We start from the raw sequence: 25,139 nt of genomic DNA on the forward strand, positions 1-25,139 counted from the left end.
AGCATTGGCCTGCTAAACCCAGGGTTGTGAGTTCAATCCTTGTGGAGGCCATTTAGGGATTTGGGGCAAAAATTCATCAGGTGTGGTACTTGGTCCTGCTGCGAAGGCAGGGGACTGGACTTGATGACCTTTCAAGGTCCATTCCAGTTCTAGGAGATAGGCAATCTCCATTATTTAATTAAAAAAAAAAAAGGATGGAGCTAGACTACTTTCAGTGGTAGTAGATGACAGAATGAGGAGCAATGATCTCAAGTTGCTGTGGGGGAGATGTAGATTGACTATTAGGGAAAAACTATTTCAGTAGTAGGATGGTGAAGCATTGGAAAGACTTACCTAGAGAGGTGGTGGAATCTCCAGCCTTATCGGTTTTTAAAGCTGGGCTTGACAAAGCCCTGGCTAGAATGTTTTAGTTGGGATTGGTCCTGCTTTTAGCAGGGGATTGGACTCCATGACCTCTTAAGGTTTCTTCCAGCCCTAATCTTCTGATTAACTAGCTAGACCATCCTTTCTCTTCCTGCAGTTCCCTGTCTCATTCATTACCTGGCTACTTTTCACGGATTCCTGTTTCACTCAAACACTGCGATACTTGGGAAGTAAAGTTGTAGATCTCAGAGTAATGGCATATTGTACTCTAGTATTCCACAAACAAAAGATGGTCCAGTAAAAATATTACCTTCTCCACTTTGTGTCTCTAATATCCTGGAACCAACATGTTTACAGCTACATTGCATTCAACAGTCTCTCCAAGAATTCTCTCATAGGTTGAATGAAAAAGGTGAATGAACTGAGAATTTAAGAGATTTCACAATTGAGAGCTAGACTTCACATTGAGTACTGTACTAGAAATGTAGACTTAGAACTTTCAGGGAGGAGATTCAGCTGCCCACCATAACGCTTTGAAATGCATGCATAATAAATCAGTGAAATCAACATAATACACCCCACTATCCATGTGTGCAAGATTTTATAGACAATTCAACAGTACATCATCATGGTAGGATAAGAAAACTAAAAAAAATCTGGTAATATCCAAATGCATAATTGGCCTTTGAGAATGAGCATGTAGAAATTGTTCATCTGTTCTACAACCAGCCTCGTTTCCATAATATACCCATATCTGTAATCTGACTGGATACCACCAATGATATTGGCACCAATCAGATTAGCACTTCTGCAGAGAACTACGGTATTAATACAGATTCAGTGGTCCTGAGTCTTAGGCACTGATGTATGTTCCATACATTGTTACTGAAGCTCAAAATTATTATTTTGGTTTTTTTTTTAAGTAAGAGACTAAAAATATTGGGTTCTGCACAAACTCGCTCCAGACTTTTTGAACTTAGTTTTCCTATTCAGAATCCTAATTGATTATATTTAATAAATTTGTAGGGGAAAAAACTGTCTTGAATCAAAGACCTTAACTTCTTTCCTTCTGTCAGCTGCTACAGGTAAGCAGCACAGATGTATAAATGCCTTATGTACAATCATATTTTGACGCAATGCTTGCTAACTTGGACACTAATTTATATGAGATATAGATGTATGAGTCTGTATGTTTATGTCTAAAGAATGGATTAAATGAGCTAAAGCGTCTGGATATTATATGCCTCAGATATCTATGATAATTTTTATATAGGAATACAAAATTGGCCTCAGTCACCTCTTGCATGGATTTTTCTTTTGGAATTGTTCCTCAGACTGCAGCTGTTCCAGCCTGTTGTATCGCATGACACACATTTTCTGGGAGCAATTTCCAAACCGTTGAAATGTGTTAGCTATGTCAAGCATATTTGCTGCCAAATACACAGGAACATGATCCTATATTCATTAATGCCATAGATTCTTCTATTGTGAACATTTAAATAAACAAAGGTTTGGGAGGCATTATATAGATTATAATATTATTTTAATAATTTTGTTTTCAAATGCGTTTTGCTTATTTTATTTGTATATTTTTAAACAGAATCATCTCAGTGTTTTTTCAGTGGTTAATCCACTTGCTTCGAGTATAACATCCAGTATAACTTCTAGTCTGGCTTCCAGTATTGGATCAGATAATTCATCCCCAACAGCTCCGTCAGTTATCAGTGCCAAAGCTGTCCCGTTCTACCCTGGCAGCAATACAGTTGAATCAGTTATAGGTAAGTCTGAGCTTTTCCCCTTTTACTGCACGTGTTTTGTAGTTTTTTCGAGGTTATTCTATTTTAATATACATTCAGAAAATACATACTGAAAAGGACAGTTACAGTTTATGAACTTATTTAAAATTAATACTTGGAATTGAATTTAATGCTTTTCCAAATAAGCATCTTTTGTACTTCTCTGATGGAAATTTAGGAATTATCACCCTGGATTTATTAATGGATCATTGAATCTGGTATTCTGACTCTGGCAGCAGTCAGTATTTAAAAAGTTGTAAAACTTTGATAATATTTTAATCTGTATTCTTATTGGAGAGGAGTTATTTTCTGGTCTGCTGCTGGTGATCAATTCATACTATCAGACATGAAGAATGATATTATTTTAGAATTGTATTCCAGCAAGTGTAATTGCTAATTGTTTTATTTAATAGAAATGTGAATTCCTTCTTTGAGAAATTGTCCCTATATATTCTATTCTTAATGTTCACGAGGTTGGAATCTTTTGGCCAACAGTTTTAGTTGGGGCTCCGAATGTGCCCTGAATGTTCTTGTGCCATGTACTGGGCTTCAGATGGTTTACTTTGCCACCTTGCCCTAAACCAAGGCAGAGCTTTGACTGTTTGTTTGTCACCCCATCCTGAACTAAGACTGGGCTTTGATTGTTTACCGTGCTGCCCTGCCCTGAGCTGAGGCTGAGCTTTGACTGTATTACTTTGCCGCCCTACTCTGAAGCAAGGGCTTGGGCCTCCAAATTCCCACCCTGAGCAAGGGCCTGGACTCTGGACCAAAACCCCCGCTAATTCCCCAAACAGGCTGAACAGGGTGTAGTGGGTCAGAGTGGCCGCCCACTGACCCCGAGGGGAAGGCACCCCTCCATGAGCCCTACAGGTTTACAGAGTGCATCACAAAACAAATACTGCCAACTATTATTGAAGAGGGCTCTGAAGCATAGTTGGGCATGCTCCCTCAGGGAGGCATAAGGATCTTGCGCAAAAGGTTTTTTGCACAAAATGGCCACGGCCACACTGCTTGTTTTTGTGCAAAAACCCCTTGCACAAAAACAACTTAGAATAGATTATGTAAATGAAGCACAACAAAATGCTAATCAGTGCTTCATTTGCATTGCCTTTTCCAGCAAAAGCCGTAGTGTAGACATAGCCACAGTGTTTGTTCAAGATCCTTACCAATCTTCCGTTCCAGAGACTTCAGCCCTCTTGTTAGAAGAACCCCTCTTTATTAGCATGGAAGACCTCTGGCCTTTTGTGTCCTGGTTGGCTTCCTTCTCTCCTATATCTTCCTACATTTGCCCGAGACAAATTCTTTTGTCTTTTGACTAGGGTAAAGTGGGCTCACGCACAGCTTGTCAAACACATTTTAAAGAACATAAGTCTAGCACACATTCAGAATTTTTGTATGTAAGCCATATATTCATCATGCCAGAATTTTAATAAGTGGGTTATTAATTTTCCAATGATACCTTACATACTATCTTTTATATATAGATTATAATAATATTAGCTGAAGTGAAATTGTTAGGCTTGACAAGTGCTGCTAACGGAGTAGTGACCACAGACAATATTATAGCACAGGGTACAAAGATTAAAACACAGAGTAGTTTACCCCAAAATGAAAGCAATATAAATCTCCATATGTTTATTTAGTTACGGAGTAATTAAAGTCGGGTGCTCATTAGGTTGTTGAGGCCCCATCTGTACCCTGTCTTGTTGTTCTCCATGGGGTTTTTCTCCTGTGCTTATTCTAGTCTAGCAAACACACACAGTTTTAAGTGCTTTTTTCCCCCTACATGTGTCTGAAAGAGAGAAGAGCCAGTATTTATAAAAGCCCCAGACTACTTTTCTTTCCTAGCTTGTTTTTCCAGCCAGGCTTCTCCTTCCCCCTATTATATTAGGATGGTTCAGTCAGTTTCCCTTGGCCTACTGCTTTGTCTCTTCTGTAGATTCATAGATTTTTTTTTTTGAAGCCAGAACTGATCTTTATGATATAATCTGACTTGTGAGAGTGTCTGTTCTGAATCATTTCCTTCATCCATCCATCAGGGAAGGGGATAAAAAGGGATAAAACAGCAGCAGGGCTGTTGCTGCTGTTTTACTTGATGTGAAACCTAGTTGATCAGGACTAAAGGTAAGGGGAATTCTGATAGTCCTGTCCCACATAGCTTGAAGCTCAAGACTCCCTCCTTCCCCCCCCCAACCCCCCCCCTCTATTTTCTTTTTTGAGTAGTGTTCCTAGGGGTGCTCCACTGTAGGTATTTCTGTGTACCTGCACCTCTACTCAGAGATTTTAGGTAGCAGTGTACATTTATCCTGCACATGACCCCAACTATACATACAATGTGATGGGGGCTAATTTAGCTATAACTAATCAGGAAAGAGACCTTGGAGTCATCGTGGATAGTCCACTGCAGCGACAGTCAAAAAAGCAAACAGGATGTTAGGAATCATTAAAAGAGGGATAGAGAATAAGACAGAGAATGTCTTATTGCCCTTATATAAATCCATGGTACGCCCACATCTTGAATACTGCATACAGATGTGGTCTCCTCATCTCAAAAAAGATATACAGTAAAACCTGTGCTGTCCGAACCTAACTATCTGGAAAACTTTAGTAACCGGCAAAATTTAGAAACCAGGGGTTGGGCGCAGCCGCGCGGCGCTGCACTTTGATCCTGCCAGCATGAGGCAGGGCGCAGCCTTGTGGCACGCTGCTTTAATCTGGCTGGTGCGAGGCTGGGCCGGGCAGCTGGCAGACTCTACGGCACGGTAGTCGCAGCTACAGCGGGGAGAGAGTGCTTGCCACTTATGTCAGCGGGGGGGAGGGTACCAGTGATTTGGATCCAGAGAATGACTAAACTTTTAGTTTTGATTTGTTACTGTGCCTTATAATAATTACAGTACTGTTTGCATTTAATAAAATAAGTTTTACTATTATTGTCCATTGTTTTTTCCTAGGTTAATGGGACCCTCAGATAACCAGAATTTTTAGAAATCCAGAACGCTCTAATCCCCAAGCATACCAGATGATACAGGTTTTACTGTACTAGCATTAGAAAAAGTTCAGAGAAAGGTAACTAAAATGATTAGGGGTTTGGAATGGGTCCCATATGAGGAGAGATTAAAGAGACTGGGACTTTTCAGTTTGGAAAAGAGGAGACTAAGGGGGGATATGATAGAGGTATATAAAATCATGAGTGGTGTGGAGAAAGTAAATAAGGAAAAGTTATTTACTTGTTCCCATAACATAAGAACTAGGGGGTCAGCAAATGAAATTAATGGGCAGCTGGTTTAAAACAAATAAAAGGAAGTTCTTCATACAGTCGACAGTCAACCGATGGAACTCCTTGCCTGATGAGGTTGTGAAGGCTAGGACTATAACAGGGATTAAAAGAGAACTAGATAAATTAATGGAGGCTAAGTTCATTAATGGCTATTAGCCAGAATGGGCAAGGAATGGTATCCCTAGCCTCTATTTGTCAGAGGGTGGAAATGGATGGCAGAAGAGAAATCGCTTGATCATTACCTGTTCGATTCACTCCCTTTGGGGCACTTGGCATTGGCCACTGTCGGCAGACAAGATACTGGCCTGGATGGACATTTGGTCTGACCCAGATAGGCCATTCTTATGTTCTTTGTTGTCCCTGTCTTATCTGCATCATTAACATAAGTAGTAGGGTTTGTTTTGTTTTGTTTTGTTTCCTTTGTTTTATATAATAGTGTTTCCTTTTTATCCTGTTGGGATTTTTAAAAAAGAAGAAAAAGGGCAGAAATGTAAACTAAAGTTCTATCTGGATGTATTTCTCCCCCTTTCCTACATAGTCTGGGAGAGTCCCATATCTCTTAGGCTACGTCTACATTGGCCCCTTTTCCGGAAGGGGCATGGTAATTTTTGAAATCGCAATAGGGAAACGCGCGGGGGATTTAAATATCCCCCGCGGAATTTAAATAAAAATGTCTGCCGCTTTTTTCCGGCTTTTAGAAAAGCCGGAAAAGAGCGTCTACACTGGCCCCGATCCTCCGGAAAAAAAGCCCTTTTCCGGAGGATCTTATTCTTACTTCAAAGTAGCAATAAGATCCTCCGGAAAATGGCTTTTTTTCCGGAGGATCGGGGCCAGTGTAGACGCTCTTTTCCGGCTTTTCTAACCCTAAGCGGTTCCCCAGTGCAGTCAGCATGCTTCAGTACCAGCGGCTCTGAGGTATGGTACCTATAAACATCAGGGTGCCTCTGCTATGAGATCTGCCACACTTCGTAGAGACACAGCAAACACAAGTTCAAGTTTGAGTGTTTCTCATGGATTCACCATAGAATCATAGAACTGGAAGGGACCTTGAGAGGTCATTAAGTCCAGTCCCCTCCCCTCATGGCACGACCCAGTGCTATCTAGACCATCCCTGAGAGATGTCTGTCTAACCTGCTCTTAAATATCTCCAGAGATGGAGATTTCTCAACCTCCCTGGGCAATTTATTGCAGTGTTTAACCATCCTGACAGTTAGGAAGTTTTTCTTAATGTCCAACCTAAACCTCCCTTGCTGCAGTTTAAGCCCATTGCTTCTTTTCCTATCATCAGAGGCCAAGGAGAACAATTTTTCTCCCTTCTCCTTGTGACACCCTTTCCAAACTAAACAAGCCCAGTTCTTTCAGCCTTCATTGATAGGTCATGTTCTCTAGACCTTTAATCATTCTTGTTACTCTTCTCTGGACCTTCTCCAGTTTCTCCACATCTTTCTTGAAATGTGGTTCCCAGAACTGGACACAATACTCCAACTGAGGCCTAATTAGCGCAGAGTAGAGCGGAACAATGACTTAATGTGTGTTGCTCACAACACTCCTGTTAATGCAACCCAGAATGGAGTACTTTGCATTCGTCCTTATTAAACTTCATCCTATTTTTCCTCAGACCATTTCTCCAGTTTGTCCAGATCATTTTGAATTATTATCCTGTCCTCCAAAGCAGTTGCAACCCCGCCAAGCTTTGTATCCTCTGCAAACTTAATAATCATACTCTCTATGCCAATATCTAAATAATTGATGAAGATCTTGAACAAAAATCGTCCCAAAAAAGACCCCTGCAGAATCCCACTTCTTCTTCGAGTGGCCCCGTGAGTGCTCCACTCTAGGTGTTGGGTCCCGTCCCAGCACCGCGACTCGGAGATTTCTCATAGCCGTGCTCCGCCGGCTTGCACATGCGTGCTTCCCCAGTGAGGCGTTCGTGCCTTTGATCAGCCACGTGCGAGCCGGCAACTGTCAGTTCCTCTCAACCACCTCAGGTCGCGGTCGGAGCTCCCTGAGTATTTCTCTTCAGAATGTTTTCAATCAGTTTTTGCATCTGTAAATCGTTAAATTTGTTAGTATTAGTCGTGTTCCTGTTAGTTTGTTCTCCTGTTCGTAAGAAAGTTTAAAAAAAAAAAAAAAAAAAAAAAAAGCTTTTTTCCTCAAGCCGCTTCTCTTAAAGTGCTGTGCAAAGCGTTAAAAGTGAAATTGACAAGGCTTCACACAGGGCTTATACAGGCATTTATTCTGTACTCATTCTGAAAATGCCTGGATTGACTGGTTTTAAAAAGTGTTTGGCATGCCGGGAGCCCATGCCAATGGCTGACAGCCATGACACCTGCATTAGGTGCCTGGGGGAAGCTCATGTCCCCGAGAAGTGCACCCATTGTAGAAAATTAACATCGAGAGCCCAGAGGGAGCGGGAGATGGAGATCCGCATGCTGATGTTCGGGAAGGCGTTGCAGCCTGATCCGATCCCTCCCACAGCCACAAAAGCCCCCGAACAAAAACGCAGGGCAGCTTCCCCAGGACCAATTGGCTCAAAGCGATCAAAGCCATCCCCAGCGCGATCCCTCCCTTCAGTAGCTACAGCGTCTTCAGAGGCGTCCAAAATGACCCCCAGGGGGTCTGGACAAATCTGCTGGGGCGGCCATCAGAGAGCCCCCACCGCCGAGAGTGAGAGCGGCTTCGGCGTCAGCATCGGGAGCGGTGCTGCAGCTAGCCAGCAAGTCTGCACCGGCCTCAGCTGTGCGCTCTGTGAAATTGACACCGGTGCCGCAGTTGACCAGCCGCTCTGCACCGGCTTCAGCGGCACTGGCTTTAACAGCGCCGGCCTCACCGGCCCTGCTTATGGTGGCACCGTCCTCCACGGCACCGTCTCCTGTGGCACTGGGCTCCAAGACAGAAGGTCTTGATGCCTCAGCCCCGGCACCGCTGCAGACTGCGGTACCGGGCATTCTGCCAGCACCAGCATCAACAACTCCTTTCCCCGGCACCGCTCCACTGCCATTCGGTGCCTGGTTCTTCTGTGGCTGTTAAGTCAGAAGACACCTCCCTACATAGGAAGGCATTATCAAAGACTCATTATAGAGACAGATCCCTGCCTCCACATTTTTCACGGTGAAGGGACGGTCGCTATCGTGACTATAGTGTTTCTCCTACACGGGTCACGTATGGACGGCGTAATTATAGCAACGCAGTATATCTAGAAACACATAGGTCCCATTCATGGTCCCGCTCACCCAGTCAATCCTCAAGATACGAGTCTGGTAGATGCTCCCCATGCTGCATCTATTATATCCAGCATGGTAGTGCACGCTTGCACTCCTCCCCATTGTGTTCTGAGCGCTATTATCACAGCTACCATAGACCATATGATGATTGTCCCCGGTGTGATCGTACATCGTCCTCCCGTAGGGGATCCTCCTGCATTTGTCAGCCATCGAGTGCAAAATACTTATCTCATCAATCACAACACCTAGACTCACCTTCTCTATCTAGGAGTCCAAGGATCCAACTAGACCAGTCCGAGCCGGAAGAGGGGCTGCTGTCTGATGTTGAAGACCCCAAACCGGAAACTTCTCCAGCAGACTGCTCCTCGTCATCTCCGGATGAGGCGATATTTCCAGCTGACATCTCTCCACCGGATGATCTGAAACAATTTCAAGACCTGTTTAAACGTGTGGCAGGCACACAGGAAATACAGTTAATGGATGTTCCGGTTAAAAAGCACTGTCTCTTGAAAAACCTCTGTCCACAACAATGTGCAAAAATCGCCTTACCTATTGATGATGCAATCATGGATGTGGCAGATGAGATATGGCAGACCCCAACATCGGTTACACCTACGAGTAAAAAGGCCGACAAAGTATTTTGTACTGGCGAAAGGATTGGACTTCTTGTTCAGTCATCATCAGCCCTAACTCATTAGTAGTAGATGCAGCACAACGTAGGGCTAAAGCGCCACAGAACAAAAATACACTTCCGGACAAGGACAATAAAAAATTGGACATTTTTGGTAGGAAGGTCTACTCCTCAGCCACACTTCTACTGTGCATTGCAAATTATTTGGCTCATCTATCCAACCATAATTTTGATAATTATTCCAAATTAGCAGAGTTACTTCATCATCTCCCGGACAACAAGAAGCCACTCTTGAAGGCAATAGTTCAAGAAGGGTACGCATCGTGTAGCACGGCATTGCAGATAGCCATGGATGTGGCTGACACAGCGGCTAGAGCTACTGCCATAGGTATTGCCATGAGGAGATCATCATGGCTGTCATCTGCAGGAGCCCCAAAGGAGATGCAAAGCAAGGTTGAGGACCTACCGTTTGACAAGCTTAAGTTTTTTGCGGTGAACACCGACGAAGTCCTCCACTCGGGAAAAGATTCATGCACCACTCTATGTACACTTGGGATGTATACTCCCTCCTTCAAACGTAGATGTTATTTTCCTTATCAGCGAAGATCTGATTTTAATTTATCCAGACAACAATCACGTCCCTTCGACAATCAACGCCATAGACAACGTCCTCAGCACAAACGACCCCAACAGGGCCGTTTGACCAGGCCCTGATGACCAATCCCCCAGTCATCAACTAAGCAGCAAATTTGACTTGTCTGTCGAGGATGCAAGCCAGCTACCCGCAATCAACACGGAAGACGAGACTATCCATCTTTTTCATCATTGCCTACGGTCATTTTATCATCGTTGGTCCGACATCACGGACAGATGGATACTAGAAGTAGTGCAGTCCAGCCTCTCCATTCCCTTTTTCTCTATTCCCCCTACCATTCCCCCTGCCCCGTCCCTTTTCAGGGACCCCTCTCACGAGCAACTGCTACAACAGGAAGTTCAACATTTGCTCGCCATTGGGGCAATAGAGAGAGTTCCCAAGCAGTTCTGGGGAAAAGGCTTTTATTCCCGATATTTTCTCACGCCAAAAAAGTTGGGAGGTTGGAGACCCATTCTAGATCTTCGAAAGCTAAATCTGCACCTTTGGAAGTTTAGTTTCAAGATGGTAACCTTAACAACTATCATTCCGTCATTGAACAAAGGGGATTGGCTTGCAGTCCTCGACTTATATGATACTTATTTCTACATAGCTATCCACGTGGCTCTCAGATGTTTTCTCCATTTTCAATTGGGGAACGAGCACTATCAATATAAAGTCCTGCCCTTCAGTCTGGCATGTGCTCCCAGGATTTTCACCAAAACGTTGGCAGTGGTTGCGGCCCATCTGCACAGATTGGGAGTGACAATCTTCCCCTATTTGGATGATTGCCTCATCAGAGGCTTGACTTATTCGGAAACATGGCATATGGTTCGAACAGTGTCCTGCACATTTGCTGCTCTGGGCCTTCTCATAAATGTGAAGAAGTCATCACTAGTTCCATCCCAGAACCTCGTCTTTATAGGCGCACGACTCAGTTCTACCATGGCATGAGCATACTTACCAACGGAACGTTTTACAGCAATCAAAGATCTGGTGCACACTGTCGTACACGCTCCGACAATTCCCACACGCGTTTGTCTACAGTTAATGGGGCATATGGCTGCTGCCACTGTTGTAGTACGCAACGCAAGGTTACGTTTTCGTTGCCTCCACCACTGGCTGGCCACCGTTTACGTTCCAGCGAAGCACAGTGTTCACAGGCCAATAGTGGTGTCGCAGTATGTCCGGGAGTCCCTACAATGGTGGGTCAACCCAGCCAATCTTCTTGTGGGCGTCCCGTTTCATCGCCCACAACCTACAAAACAGATAACAGATGCTTCCCTAACGGGTTGGGGAGTTCACATGGACAGTCCAGGGACGATGGACGACACAGGAAATGCTATTGCATATCAATGTCCTCGAGTTGAGAGCGGTAGGCCATGCTTGCAAGCATTTTCGGTCGCAGATTCTGAATATAGCTACCAGGATTTTGACGGACAATGTGGCGACCATGTTTTACATCAACAGACAAGGAGGTGCCTGGTCTCGTTCTCTTTGTGCGGAGAGCATTCGCTTATGGAATTGGTGGATCAACAACACCACCATTCTAACAGCTTTGTATCTTCCAGGTGTCGACAACTTAATAGCGAACTCTCTCAGCAGGCGTTTCCCTCACGACCATGAGTGGGACGTTCACACGGATGTACTGACTCGTATTTTTGCCCGATGGGGGTTTCCGGCGATAGATTTATTTGCGACGGAACACAATACAAAATACCCCGCCTATTGTTCAAGAGCCGGAATAGGACGTCACTCTCTGGGGGACACCTTCCTTCTCCACTGGGGAAGATTGTTACTATATGCCTTTCCCCCAGTAGTCTTTATTTCCAAGGTTCTTGAGAAGATCGACACAGACAGAGCCAGGGTAATCCTTCTAGCTCCGGCGTGGGCTGGTCAGCCTTGGTTTTCAATGCTCCACCGTATGTCAGTGAGAGCCCCGTATCCTCTGCCTTCTCTTCCGACTCTGTTGACCCAAGACTACAGATCTCTCAGTCACCCAAGACCCGAAGTTCTGCACCTCACGGCGTGGATGCCTGTTGGTTTACCGACTCCGAGCAGTCCTATTCTCAGCGAGTCAGGGAAGTCTTAGTGCATAGTAGGAAACAATCTACCCAATCAGCTTATACAGCTAAGTGGTCCAGGTTCCAGGGGTGCGCTGATAATGATGTAGATCCTCATTCCACAACTCTACCCTGTATATTACAATACCTCTTGCAACTGGATGACAACGGCCTGGCAGTCGCATCTCTATGAGTACATTTGGCAGCAATTAATGCATTCCATCGTAGGGATAGGGATGTCTCCTTGTTTGCGCACCCCATTACAAAAAGATTTTTGAAGGGGCTCTCGAACCTTCATCCTCCGCGGAGACCTCCTCCACCTCTATGGAACTTAGATCTAATCCTACAAACTTTGACTCAACCTCCCTTTGAGCCCTTGGCTACAGTACCATTGCACTTACTCACTGTCAAGCTTTTCTTCCTCCTAGCCCTCACATCTGCTCGCAGAGTGAGTGAGAGAGCAGCTTTTATGGCCTCACTTCCATATACAATTTTTTCCAAGGATTCGGTGACGTTGAGGACCCATCTGGCATTTATTCGAAAGGTTTTTTTCTGAATTCCATATAAATGAGCCGGTGGTTTTGCCATGTTTCTCCCCTAAACGCCATATCTCAATGCAAGCAGCACTGCTACACATGTTGGATGTGAGGAGATCCTTAGCGTTTTACATTGATAGAACGCGGGATTTTAGAAAGACCATTTAATAGCATCATTAGCACACTGTTCAAAGGGACAACCTCTAACTTCTCAGCACATCTCCAGGCTGATAGTTTCATGTATATCCATGTGTCACTCGCTATGAGAGAAGCCTCTCCCTTCTCTTCCGAGGGCTCATTTGACTAGAGCAGTTGCTACAGCCACAGCTTTTCTGAGCGGAGTGTCTTTTCGTGACATATGCAGAGCAGCAACACGGTCTTCTAATGTGACTTTTATGAAGCGTTATGCTATAATCAATCAGTTTGCTTCAGACTCTTTTGTGGCTATAGCAGTACATAATCGTGCTGGTAGTCTTGTTTCCGGAGCGCTCTGACTCTGTCCTAGGTACTGCTCCAGAGTCACCTAGAGTGGAGCACCCATGGGGCCACTCGAAGAAGAAGAAGTTACTCACCCTGTGAAGTAACGATTGTTCTTCGAGATATGCCCTGTGGGTGCTTCACGACCCGCCCTTCCTCCCCACTCCGGAATTGTTTATTTGTTTTTCAGATGAGCGGGTGAGAGGAACTGACTGTTGCCGGCTCGCACGCAGCTGATCAAAGGTGCAAACGCCTCGCTGGGGAAGCACACATGCACGAGCCGGAAGAACACGACTATGAGAAATCTCTGAGCCACAGCGCCGGGACGGGACCTGACACCTAGAGTGGAGCACCCACGGGGCACATCTTGAAGAACAATTGTTACTTCACAGGGTGAGTAACTTCTTATGTCCTTCCACAGCATTTAGAAGTCTCATAGATATGGGACAACCTTCAAATTTTGGCCAGAAACTGCTTGGTAGTTCATATGCCAACGCGTACCTTCTTAGCCTGTAATGCCTGGATGTTTGTTCATGAGATGTCTTCAGATATGGCTCACTTCTGTCTATTCCCCAAACAAGGACAGACTAACCAAACTGCTCTCATGGTGAGGCAATCACTGGGCTGCTGGAAAGACTCATCCAATATCTTAGTAGGCATTCCATTTGTGCAACTGCCGCCGATGCAGACTCTAACAAGAGATCTGCCTAATAGGATGGGGAGCTCATCTACATGACTGTGAAGTTCAAGGCAAGTGATCTTCTAGAGAAGACACCTATATCAGTCTCTTGGTGCTAAAGGCCATTAGGAACACCTTTGCACACTTTCTGCCTTTCATGAAGGTTATGGAAGACAATATAATCTGTTTTACATTAATTCCCAGGAGGGTGCCCGATCTTCTTCCCGCTGCATGAAAACATTCAAATTTTGAAATTGGTGTATCCATCACAATGTGTTCATGTCAGGTATCTGCCTACCAGGGATACAGAACATGACAGTTGACAATCTGTCAGAACTTTTTTCATGACCACAAATGGCAGCTGAACTCAGAGGTGTTTTGAGATATATTCACCCTCTAAGGAATTCCAACTGCAGTCTCTTCTCTACTTCCTGGAACAAATAATGTCTTTGTCACTCCAGGCCAGCAATGGAGCAGTAACATTGATTGGGAGACTTCCTCATTCTTCCATGGAACAGAGACCTCTTGTATGCCTTTCATCCTCTGTGCAAGGTCCAGTTGAAAATTTGACAAGACCAAGGGAGAGTTATTCTGATTGTCCCCTCCTGGCCAAGGCAAATTTTGTTTCCTTATCTGACATACGTGGCTAGTTCATCTTTGGCTCATTTCCCACCTACTCTCTCAAAGTAATATGTAGATACTTCATCCCAAGCTGTGGCTCTTCTGCTTCTAGGCTTGGCTCCTTCTTGGTTCCCAGACTTAGAAATAGAATTGTCTGATGAGATGAAAGATGTATTGCTCCACAGCTGAAAGTCAAATGCTTGATGTACTTACCTACAAAAATCGAAACAATTCCAAATTTGGTATCATTCTAAGAAATCAGACTCAATCTTGTCTTCCCTCCCTCTAATTTTAAACTATGTGTTAGACCACAAGGGGTCAAAACTTTCATTCAGCTCCTCTTTAAGGTACATCTTGCAGCCATAATGGCTATTCACCATCAGGTAAGTGAAAACTCAGTGTTCATTTACCCGCTAATGCTTTAAGGGCACTGGGAGTCTCTTTCCGCATGTTAGATTACACACTCCAACTTAGGATCTTAAACTTGTTCTCAAAGCTTTGACTAGACACTGCCTATGAGCACATGAAAAGTTGCTGTCTCTTATACCTGTCCATGAAGACAGCATTTCTAATTGCCATCACCTCAGCTAGGTGCATATGAAAAAAGCAGCCCTATTGACATGCCCATAATACACTCTTTTATAACAACTAAGTAATTCTGAGGCACCATCCCTAGTTTCCCCTAAAGTTGCCTCCACTTTCCATATGAATCAACAGATTCATCTTCCTGTTTTTGTTTTTGTTTTTGTTTGTTTGTACCAAAACCACATAGTGACAACAGGGAGGCAGTGCTGCATATGATAAATGTTTGAAAAGCAAGAGCATTCTACTTGGACAGGACTAAAGACTTCAGGAAGTCACCTAAACTCTTTCTTTCATTCATGGAAAGATCCAAAGGCTCTGCAATATCAGCTCAAAGACTATCCAAATGGATCTTGCATTATATTTATAACTTTTATCAAGCATGCTATCTGTTACCTTTGTCTGGAATCCGTGCTCACTCTACAAAGTCAATTTCTACCTCAGTCGCATTTCTTAAAAATGTCCCTAACTCAGAAATCTGCAAATTAGTGACTTGAGCCTCTGCCCACATTTTCACAGAACAGTATGTGATCACTTAGAGGTTCAGCCTCTGATACCATCTTTGGCTACGCAATATTATCTATCTTAACAGACTCCACTCCAAAACTCCAGACCTCCATGGTGGTCCACTGTGAAGTCACCTATAGTAGAACGCCTATTAGGGATACTACCTGAAGAAGAGGAGGAAGTATTCACCCTGTGCAGTAATAATGGTTCTTTGAGATATGTGTATCTCTGGGTTTTCCATAATCTTCTCTTTCTTCTCCTCTATTTCAGAATTCTGTATAAGGGGCTCTGCAGTAGAGGAGGATTTGCCTATGCAGTGCCAGAAAGCCACAAGGCAGATCATAAGGGAGGGAGAATACGTGGGCTGAATGGACATTGCTGCCTAAAATCTCTGATTAGAGGTGCCAGGGCACAGATACACCTACAGTGAAGCACCCATAGGGACACACATTTCAAAGAACCATCATTACTGCCCAAGTGAGTAACTTTGTTTTTTAATTGTAACTGACTTTCCCACAGACTCTTTTTATATTCCAGGGATGGGGAACCTAAGTCCTAGGGGCTGGATGTGACCCCTGGTTTGTCACTTGTGTGCAGCCCCTGACTTTTTTTTTCTCACCTGTATGCAGCCCCTGACTGATTTGTGACTCAGAAGCCCCCACTCCAAAAAAAGGTTCCCCACCCTGCTTTATTTCAATTACAGATTGGCTTATAGGGTGGAAGTGCTATATCTGAACATTGGATTCTTAGTTGATATAATAGGCATCACAGGAACTTGGTGGAATGAGGACAGTCAGTGGGACATAGTCATACCAAGGTACAAAATATACCAGAAGGATCAAGCAGGTCATGCTGGTGGGAGAGAGGCACTGTGTAGAATCAAATGAAGTAAACATTTTAAATGAACCAAAATGTTCCATAGAATCTCCATGCTCTAATAATAAGAATATAGTAGTATGTTATCAACCACTTGAACAGGATAGGGATAGTGACTATGAAATGCTATCAAAATAAAAAACTCAATAATTATGTTCTTATACAATCCATTTTAGCCTATCTCCTCCGCTTGAAGAACCAAGACCTAGTGCTTCCCTTCAACAGAGTCCTCCTGGCAGCTATCTCTGCCTTCCACTGCCAGTTTAAGGGTGGTCAGTGTTCTTTCATGAGATGATAGGCCTGGTTCTTAAAAGGTCTAGAGAAGCTTTTTCCAACTGTCTGTCCTTGCATTCCTCACTGGGACCTTACCTTGGTTTTCTGCAAGTTCACAAAGCTCTCCTTTGAGCTCTCGCATTGTGCTCTCTTTCACACCTGTCTTGGGAGGTGACCTTTTTTGTGGCTATCACTTTAGCCAAGAGGGTCTCCAAGCTCCATGCCTTGATCTCAGAGCTACCATATACAGTGTCTTTTTAAGAATAAGGTGCAGCTCTGACTCTGCCTGTCATATCTCCTCTTTCCACATGGATCAGGACATCTTCTTTCTCATCTTCTACCCTATGTCTTATAGCTCTAATCAGGAACAGCTCCTCCACACCCTGGATGTGAAGAGTGCACTTGCCTTTTACCTGGACCTCATCAGGCCCTTTTGCAAGTCATCCCAGTTCTTTGTTGCTTATGCTGACAGAGTGAAATGGATCCCGGTGTCTAAACCGAGATTTTTCCAAATAGATAATCTCTTGCATCTGAGCACGCTACGACCTGAAAGTCTCCAGCCTCCTTTCCTGGTGAGGTCACACTCAACAAGAGCACAGGCCTCCTCAGCAGGCTTTCTGGCTCTCATTCCCATCCAGGATATCAATCCATACATTTACAATGCACTATATCATCACACAACACGCCCAACAGACTGCTGGGTTTGGTGGAGCCGTGTTGCAGTCAGCAAGTCTTTAAACTCCTCCCTCCACCAGAGACATGGCTTGTAGTCACCTACATTGAATGGACATGAGCAAGTACTTGAAGAAAAGACAGTTACCTGTTTCTGTAACTGGTGTCCTTCGAGATGTGTTTCTTATATTCATTCAGCACCCTGTCTTCTTTCCCCAGTGTCATAGTTTCTGGCAAGAAGGTACTGAGGGTGGGGGCCAGCAGCACCCTATATAGCATGGTATATGTGTACCACTCTGTGGGAACCATAGCTGACCCCTGTGGGTCCTGCTGAAGGCAAGTCTTCTAGCACCAGTGCATGTGGCGACTGCACACACCTGTGTTGAATGGACATGAGCAACACATTTCAAAGAACCACACGCACACACACGCACGCGCGCACACACACACGCGCGCGCGCGCTCTCTCGCTCTCTCTCTCTCTCTCTCTCCACCCCAAGTCTCCTTTGTATCTGTTTCTTAGATGTTCATAGCAGTTATCCTGGGCAGGAATTCAGTGAAGAATTAACCCTGATTATATCACACTCCTGCCTTAAATTGTTTTTACTTATGGCTATAATTTTTGTTTTCCAGTGTGGTCCCCTCACTTCAGTGGAAAAATTAAAAAAGGAGTGGATGTAACAAACAATACACTGAAGGAGCAAACTTCTTTTAGGCCTTGTCTACACTGGCATGTTTTGTCACCAAAAACTGCTTTTTGGCAACAAAACAGTGAGAGCATTTATGCTTCAATGCGACTTGTGTCAGGAAAAAATCCAGTTTTGGCAACAAAAAACTTCCAGTCGGGAGAGGATTTTGTCTTTTCCCCTCCCTTTATTGTCAACAAAACGCCAGTGTGAACTCTGCTGCTTTGTTTTGTTGAGAGAACTGGCTTCCTCCACTACCCCACAATGCCAGTCCTGGTGGCAGTGCTCAGTGTTTTGATGTCTGCTGCCCAGGCATGCATGTATCTGACAGCTTAATGAGCTGCTCCATTTAGGGAACAAAGAACAAATTATTGGAATATTTCTGTTCTGCCTTGGTTGGAACATAGCAACAGGCAGACTACTGTGTTGGAGAGACTGCTGTGTTGCTTTGGCATTCCTCAGCATGGAGACCTCACAAAGCTACGAGGGAATCCCAAGAAGTGCAGGGATCAGCTTTGCCTTCCAACAGCACTTCACTTGAGCTACGGAGTGACATACGGACCTTGCACAAAATGGGTTTTTTGCGCAAAGAAAAAGTCCACACTGCTTCTTTTTGCACAAAAGCCCCTTGCACAAAAAGAAACGGCAGGAAATATGCTAATGAGATCGTGACATGTTAATGAATCTCTCATTAGCATATTTTCTGCCAAAAAAACTGGCCGTGTAGACGTCGCCTGTGGGATGCTTACCCACATTGTTTTGCTCTGTCGACAGGGTGATAGCCACTTTGCCAGGAAATGTCAACAGTGGGAGTCAGAAGAACCCATTTAACCAGTTTTTGCTTTTGGTGACTTTTGCGTGTTGACAGCACTTCCATCACCAAACCTTCCCAGTGTAGACATAGTCTCTTTGATAGAGAGATGTAGATTAGGCACACCGAAATTGCTAATGAAGCAGGGATTTAAATATCCCACTCTTCATTAGCATAAACATGGCAGCCACTTTTTTTTTTTGAAAGTGAGCATTTTTGAAAAAGGCAGTCTAGATGCGGATCTGTCGAAAACAAACCCTTTTTTGACAGATCCTGTATTCCTCAAAAAGTGAGGGGTTTTTTTTTCCGAAAAAAGTGGCGGCCATATTTATGCTAATGAAGTGCGGGATATTTAAATCCCTGCTTCATTAGCAATTTTGACATGCCTAATCTATATCTCTGTAGAGAGGTGTAGTCTAGACACAGCCTTTGATTCCCTGCAATCATTTGAGAGTTTTATCAATAACTCAGATACATTTTCATTAACATGATATTTTATTTAACAGGTTCTGCTTTAGATCTACATTTTAGTGACATAAATGTTGCATCCTTAGATAAAGAATTAGAAGATCAAGAAAAGAGTGACCTTGGATTAACAAGTAAGAATTCAGTTTACAAAAGTTATCCATTGTCATGTATTTATTTAAGGTCTTTTTCTTCCCTATCACACTCTTCAGAAGATTTATCTTACAGCTAAGACTTATAGCAACTCATAAAGATGTGGACAGCTATACTGGAAACGTTAGCCTTTATCTGGCTGTTGACTCTGCAAGGATCCAATTTCAGATCCAAAAGCAGTGATTATTATTCTACAATCTATTTAGAGGGAAAAAATTGAACAAGATTGCTTTAATGGAAAATCATTTTCCAACTTATTCACAGATTCAGTCTGTTTCTCAGGAAAGTTAAGACCATGGTTCCCTTATATTTTAAACTTCCTGTTTGCATTATATATGCAAGGATTATTAATTACATTGAGATTTATCAAAGACAGTGCTCATAGTAAGCAAAACCTAAACATCTTGATTTAAAAAAGTTGATTTCTTTGTCACTCATTAAGGAAAAACAAAGAGGAAGAAAACAATGCAAAGAATTTAAATGAGTAAAATAATCATATTTAAAAGAAGGAACAACCAGTTAATTTGAAAGTCTGATTGGCTTTGTTTTACAGTACTCACTCCTACATATTCCTCTACATTATTTGCTTCCTGTTTAGAACTGTGAGAGGCTGGTTCATCTGATTGGCCTGTTCTGAGAAAAGAGAGGAAGAGACAACACAAAGGAAGAGCAGTGTTGGCGGGTGGAGGTGGGGAGGAGAGAACTTGGGAGGAAGGATGAAGGGAAGAAAAACATCAAGGAAGAAACAATTTTAAAATGCCAGCCTTTCTAGATGAAAACAGAAAAGGAGAGAAAGAATAGAAAATAGGATGTTAAAACTAAGCCACTGTAATTTTGCTAAATATTTATTTTGACATGCATTTCAAGGTGATACATTATTTTAATGTTATTTTCTTAGCAATATATTATTGTGGTGTAACCTTACCCATGCTCTCTTTGCATATAGCACATATGTTATGTTGATATTTACCCTCAGTCTTTCTTAAACTTTTAGTAGTGGGAATACTGAGTTACTAGTGAGAAGGGAACATGCAGGGGTGAGGGTCCTCTCTTGACCATACAGAAAGAAAAGGCTTCTGAACCACAACAGTAGGATAATTTACAGAGACAAAAAAAGAACTCTAGGTGCTTTGCAGATGGTAAGACATACTCAAATGTGCAAGAAAATGTAGATAATGGAATGTAATAAAATCAGAATGATAGAGATCAGACACAATTTTTCCTATCAGTTAATTGCATTAATTGTTGTTAAAGAGAGATTAACAATATTTTACGTTATGTGTCTTTGTTAATACTTATTTGACAGACGCCTAAGATTTTGAAAAGGGAAGGGACTGCATGGGAGAGTATATTTTAGAGGGGAGAAGAATAAAACTGAAGAGAGACTGGAAGGATAGTAACGACGCACATGATACAGTGGCGTTACTGTGTGGACATCTTGTGATCTGTCATAGCTTGATTCCCAAAATAACTAGTATCACCTTTACATTAGCTCTGACAACTTGGTGTTAAAAATCCAGGTTTTACAATCTTTGTATCCTATAATGTTTGCTTGTACTGTAAAATACTTGGAATGTCTTTGTTTGGAAGGCTTTCTGGAAATGTGGTGCATGAAGCCTTCTAGTCTTGTTCAGATTTTGACTGAAATAATTCTTCACAGGGCTAAATTTCCTTTTATCTCAGGTACTTCTTGTGCGTGTTTCAGAGATGGTCTGAGTGTCTCTTCAATGGGATTGAATGTGTATAGTGTCTACATTTATATGTAATACAAGTTGTTTACAAAAGCAGTAAAATTTATTAACCTTTTCCTAGGGTTGCTTAGTGACTCTATTTTTTTTTGTACAGGTCAAAGGTTACTGGGAAGTTCAGCTCCTGTCAATATTCCAGGTTCTGTTGCTCGTTCCTCATGTTTACATTCATCATCTTCCCTTTCAACCTCTCCACTTAGTTCTCTTTCACAGTCGCTGTCTCAGTCTTTTATTTCATCTACTACAGCTCCTCACCAACAGCAGATTCAGCCTTTGAAATCAGAACATAGTATGTTAGGCACTTCAGCCTCTTCTCATAACTCTTTAGGTAAGTCATAGGAATGGATAATTCTTTGTATATTGTAGAAAAGGAGTACATGACAAGTCAAACAGATTTTCAGCTGAAGTCTGTATACCTTTCCTGTTGTGATCTCTCATCTGGAAACCAATGAACAGTATAAGACATTAATGCCTCAAAGTGCTTCCTATCTAAGATGTATCAGAAAAACAAATATATGATTGGGTATGTGTACACTAGCCCCCTAGTTTGAAATAGGGAGGGAATGAGGTGTAACAGTTAACTTGAACTAAGGACTTAGTTCAAGTTAACGTTTGACTGCCGCGTGTAGCCGCGGGCAGTTAGTTCTGACTAAGGGGATTTAAAAATGGCGCCCGGATGGGCAGATGCAAATAAAGCCCGGGATATTTAAATCCCGGGCTTCATTTGCAACTTCGAATGCCTACATTAGCCTCCCTAGTTCAAACTAGGGGGAAAGTGTAGACATACCCATGTAGAACAAAGTTCAGGGAATGGAAAGTGAGGAGAGATGATTTGCAATGGAGGAAGGAATAAAGCATTCCTGAAATAGTTTTAAAGAGGGATTTGAAAGAGAAAAGAGGGCACTTGTCACTTTATTTGTGAGTGTTCTTGCTATAAAAAATAGTGTGACTTATACTCATAGCAAAGAATGAGAGAGAGCTGAGCTGAAAATATGAAATTTTGCAGGCAACAACTACTTTTTGGACTAGAAACAGATTCTAGTCTTCCTGTTCATATTTCAGGCTGTGCTTTGTGTGGCAGCAAACAAAAACCCACACATAATGAGGTTGGTGGAATGCTCTAAATATTTTTTAAAATATTTTGCTTAATGTTGCATCTCTGAACATAGGTGTAAACATTATTACATATCTTGCAGCTAAAAAAATATAACTGTCTGCTTAGTGCTTTTATCTAATTGTCTAGCTCCCCCTGTAGTACATTTTATTAGAGATGTGCAACATGTTTATTTTTGTGTGTCCTATGTTTGGCAGGTTTAAATGGTGTTACTGGGAGCATTTGGGACTTCATAACTGGGAGTTTCTCTCCTACTCCATCCTCAATATTGAACAGTGGTACTATGCCCTCAACAAACTCAAATACCAGTGGAAATGAATTAGCTCTCATTAGACAGGAACTTGATGACACCAATCGAAAAATAAAACAGTGGCAAGATTCTTGGCAACAAGTAAAGGAGGTATAGAAATAATGGTGACACTGAATTATAACGTTTCTTTTCTGAAGAACTTTTAATAAAATTGCCTTCTAATTGTCTTTATTTTTTCGAAGGTATCTTTCATTGTAATTTGAATTTAGGGGGTTTATTCCATTTTACCAAATTATTAATGCTGAATTTTGACTTTGCATGTCTTAATTATGCTGGAGGCATGAAGAAAACTGATCAGTAGCAGCCAAATATGAGAGAGCCAACTTGTTACTTGCCTTATATCATTCTGCTTTTATAGGCAGACACAGACAGAATAGCTTTAGCAACCCGCTGGTTGTTCCAGGAAATTAGTTCTTACTCCGGAGGGCATCACCTTCTGGTGGTGTCTCACGTATCTTTGCTCCATGTTCTCACTCCAGACCCGCGTTTTCCCAGGTCATGGTGTCCTCTTTGGGACACTGCCCTCCAGTAGTGCCTACTAGAGTGATCTCTTGCCCCCTTCTGGGGAGATATCAGCAGTCCTGTGTCTCTGCTGCCACTGCGGCCTTCAAGGTCTAATCTCTTACCTCAGGGGCAGGCCATAATCTATATTGGCCTCACCTCAGTGGCAAGGTGTGGTGCAATCGGTAAGAGAGGGATTCAGACCCACCCGCTCATCTGGGTCCCACTCATCTACCCCTCTGGTGGAAGCCTTGTCCTGCCCTCTTCTACTCCCTTTTACTGTCTCTAGTTCCCTGAGCCACTTCCCCTGTGACCCTTTGCACCCTCTTGGCTCTTATAGCAAAGCCAGCAGCCTGGCAGGGATCAGGTGGGAGCCTCCCTCTGTAGCCCCCTGAGCCTGCCCAGCCCTGCTCATCCAATGGTGTCTTCTCTGGGAATCAGGTCCTGCACCTTCCCTACTCAGGGCCTAACTGTTCACTCTCTGCTGAACAGCTCCTTTTATACAGGGCTGGCTTAGCAAGCCACCCTCTGGTTGCCGCTTTAAAAGCCTTTTCCTGATGGGCCCGGGCTATGCACAGGCTCCCTCCATCCTTCTTTAACTCCCTCCAGCCAGTGTGGGGCAGTCACCCTACCACAAGGGAGTATGTTTAATAGTTGCCTCTGCAGCCGTTTCAGCAACTGGTGGCATGTCTACCCTCCAATACTTGTTTCAGGATGTCAGTAGCAAGCGGGAGTGGAGTTAGGTTGGCCACTACTAGTACATGGTCCAGCCATAAGGCATAGCTGGACATTTTAGCTGTCTCTATAGCATAGTGTAAACATCTGCCTGGCTTCTCCATGGGTGCATTTAGGGGTAGGTATCATAGAGTCATAGAATACTGGAACTGGGAAGAGACCTTGAGAGATCATCAAGTCCACCACTGCCTTCATGGCAGGACCAAGCACCATCTAGATTATGCCTGATAGATGTCTAACCAACCTGTTCTTAAATATATCCAGTGATGAAAATTCCACAACTTCCCTATACAATGTATTCTAGTGTTTAACCACCCTGACAAGAAGTATTCCCTAATGTCCAGCCTAAACCTTCCTTGCTGCAGTGTACTCCCATTGTTTCTTCTCCCAGCACCAGAAGTCAAATAGAACAATTTTTCTCCCTCCTTATACAATCCTTTTAGGTACTTGAAAACTGCGATCATGTCCCCTCTCAATCTTCCTGTTTATAAACTAAACAAGCCCAGTTCTTTCAGTCTTCCCTCATAGGTCATGTTTTCTAGATCTTTAATCATTTTTGTTGTTGTTCTCTGGATCTTCTACAATTTCTCTACTTCTTTCTTGAAATATACCCAGAACAGGACACAATACTCCAATTGAGGCCTAAGCAGTGCAGAGTAGAGTGGAAGAATAACTTCTCGTGTTTTGCTCACAACACTCCTATTAATGCATCCCAGAATCATGTTTACTTTTTTTGCAACAGCATCAACACTGTTGACTCATATTTAGGTTGTAGTCCACTAAGACCCCTTGATACCTTTCTGTAATACTCGTTCCTAGACAGTCGCTTCCCATTCTGCATGTGTGACACTGATTGTTCCTTCCTAAGTGGAGTACTTTGTACTTGTCTTCATTAAACTTCATCCTGTTTACTTCAGCCCATTTCTCCAGTTTGTCTAAATCATTTTGAATTATGACCCTGTCCTCTAAAGCACTTGAAGCACCTCCCAGCTTGCTATCATCTGCAACCTTAACAAGCATACTCTGTATGCTAATATATAAATAGTTGAGGAAGATATTGAACAGAACAGGTTCCAAAACAGACCCCTGCAGAACCCCACTTGTTATGCCCTTTCAGCATGACTGTGAACCATTAATAACTAGTCTCTGAGAATGGTTATTCAACCAGTTATGAACCCACTTGATAGTGGCCTCATCTAGGTTGTATTTCCTTAGTTTATTGATAAGAAGGTCATGTGAGACCATATCCAGTGCTTTATTGAAGACTAGCTATACCACATCCACTGCTTCCCCCTTAGATATCTTATCAAATAAAGCTATCAGATTGGTTTGACATGATTTGTTCTTTACAAATCCATGCTGCCTGTTACCTATCATCTTACTATCTTCCAGATGTTTGCAGATGAATT

General features: G+C 43.0%; 1 protein-coding gene across 9 annotated transcripts in view; it reads left to right on the plus strand.

The window, feature by feature from the left end:
• Positions 1-25,139, plus strand: part of UNKL (unk like zinc finger) — a 151,340-nt gene that overhangs the window by 106,546 nt on the left and 19,655 nt on the right. For all 9 annotated transcript variants that reach the window (XM_075899984.1, XM_075899982.1, XM_075899990.1 and 6 more), the window contains 4 exons: positions 1,964-2,141; positions 19,211-19,303; positions 21,168-21,398; positions 22,382-22,584. In XM_075899984.1, the coding sequence (XP_075756099.1) occupies positions 1,964-2,141; positions 19,211-19,303; positions 21,168-21,398; positions 22,382-22,584 (705 nt within the window). The remainder of the gene's footprint in view (positions 1-1,963; positions 2,142-19,210; positions 19,304-21,167; positions 21,399-22,381; positions 22,585-25,139) is intronic.

This window comes from Pelodiscus sinensis, chromosome 16, assembly GCF_049634645.1.
Source record: "Pelodiscus sinensis isolate JC-2024 chromosome 16, ASM4963464v1, whole genome shotgun sequence".
Lineage (NCBI taxonomy): Eukaryota > Metazoa > Chordata > Testudines > Trionychidae > Pelodiscus > Pelodiscus sinensis.